Raw genomic sequence first — 1,832 nt, 5'->3', positions numbered from 1 at the left:
CTCCACTGACAGCTGTCACTTAAAAATCTTTGGGCAGTATTCTGCAGTGTACTTGCCTCACTGGGTTCCAAGACAGTTCTGTCCTCCGCACCCTAGGTTGCCCCATGTCACAGATGGGAACCCTGAGATAGCCTGATCCCACAGCCAGCAAGTGATAAGGATGGTTGAAAGTCAAGCAGCCTACTTCTCCTCCCATGCCTTGAACTAGCAGATGGCGCTCACCCCATCTTTGGAAATCTGCACACCCTGTGGTTGTCGGGTCCTGTCCCCTTTTCAGGGCTCCACTCAGGATTAAAGTTCAAACCCTTTATCAGAGTCTACACCTGCAGTTGCCAAACACTGTCGCAACTGTTTCTGTCTAGCCCCTGAGCTAAAGGTGATTCTGCTGTGACCAAGAAGTTGTGTGGCCTGCCTGCCAAGTCTAAACCACTTGGCCCTACACAGACAGGTTCACTGACCCCTGCTCTACTTGGTCCAGACTCTACTGGGTCCAGCACAGCAGGTTTGGCCAGCTGGTTTGGTCAATTTCTCTGTGCCTGGACACACAGGCTTTTTCTTCGAGAAGTTTCCTGAGCCTTCTTACAGTTGTCCCCTCTGCCCAGAGCCCTACCATATCAGTTCTCCTTTTCACATCCCTTTCTCAGAGAGGGCCCTGATGGCGTTCCTGTAGCATCTGTAGGTTGGCAACCGCTATAGAGAAGGCAATGGCACCCCACTCCAGTACTCTTGCCTGGAGAATCCCAGGGACAGAGGAGCCTAGTGGGCTGCTGTCTATGGGGTCGCACAGAGTCGGACATGACTGAAGCGACTTAGCAGCAGTAGCAGCAGCAGGGTTTGAAAACTTTGAGCAGGCATGTTTGTAAACATTCACTGTCACCTACGTGCCAGGTCTCTAACAATCCTGAACCAAAGAAAGCAGACTACATTCCTGCCTTACTGCGGCCTGAATAACGGTAATTATGATTATCATCAATATAGGCTGCAGAGGATAGGTTGGGCAAGACAAAATTCGAGGTGGCCCTACTCAACATCCTGGGTGACTTCCTAAAACACGGTTGGTATGCAGGTGACATTGCTCCCCTAAAGGAAAACCCTTCTGTGGTGCCCCATTGTGCTTCACATAAAAGGGACCTGCAGCTGTGCCTTAGCCAAAATGACTTATTGCTCCCCAAACGTCTTACTGGTGTGCTTGCCTCCCTCGCGATTCCCACCACCTGGGACAGCTGCTTCTCCCCACCAAATCCAAGCTGAATGAAATGCCACCTCCTCCGAGAAGCCCTCCAGGACCGCCCCCCCCCCCAAAGAAGCACCACCAGCCATGGCACCGATCACTGTCTAAAGCCCCCGCTTGCTTTTTGCCTGTCGAACGTCCGGCTGTGGACCTAAGTCTAGAACTCCCTTGGAGTTCACCTCAGGGCAGACCCATCCTCAGGAGAAGTAACGGAGTTTGCCGAATGAGTGAAGCGCTGAAAAACCTGAATCATTCATTCGGCAACCGAGGGGGCGGGGTTCCAAGCTCGCCGACCCCCATCCCCAGCCTGGGCCGAGGTCACTCGAGGGTCACTGGCTCCGTTCTAAGGCCCCAGGGGCGACCCCGGGGGAGGGGCATAGGGCTCCCGGGTCCGACGAGCGGGGCCACAGCAAGAAACGGCCTGTACCTGCAGGAGGCTTCATAGCTGGCGGGTGTACACAGGCGGCCCCTGCTTCCACCTGGTCCGTGTCCGCGCAGCGGCCAGCAGCCTCCTTCCGCCCACTCAGAGAACGCAAATGTCCACACCGAGGCGCCCGCCGCACGCGCGCTCACTGAATGCTGGGAGACTCGTGCGCTGGAG

At 55.3% G+C, this 1,832-nt stretch overlaps 1 protein-coding gene across 1 annotated transcript in view; it reads right to left on the bottom strand.

Moving 5' to 3' along the window:
• Window positions 1-1,832, bottom strand: part of THOP1 (thimet oligopeptidase 1) — a 14,134-nt gene extending 12,302 nt beyond the window's left edge. Inside the window, exon 1 of the mRNA XM_010863630.1 lies at window positions 1,659-1,832. Coding sequence (XP_010861932.1) covers window positions 1,659-1,674 — 16 coding nt within the window. The 5' untranslated portion in view covers window positions 1,675-1,832. The remainder of the gene's footprint in view (window positions 1-1,658) is intronic.

The sequence above is a fragment of the Bison bison genome, unplaced genomic scaffold (genome assembly GCF_000754665.1).
Source record: "Bison bison bison isolate TAMUID 2011002044 unplaced genomic scaffold, Bison_UMD1.0 scf7180017864492, whole genome shotgun sequence".
Taxonomy (NCBI): Eukaryota; Metazoa; Chordata; class Mammalia; order Artiodactyla; family Bovidae; genus Bison; species Bison bison.
The sequence above is the reverse complement of the archived record's forward strand: the minus strand, read 5'-3'. Positions and strand labels throughout refer to the sequence as shown.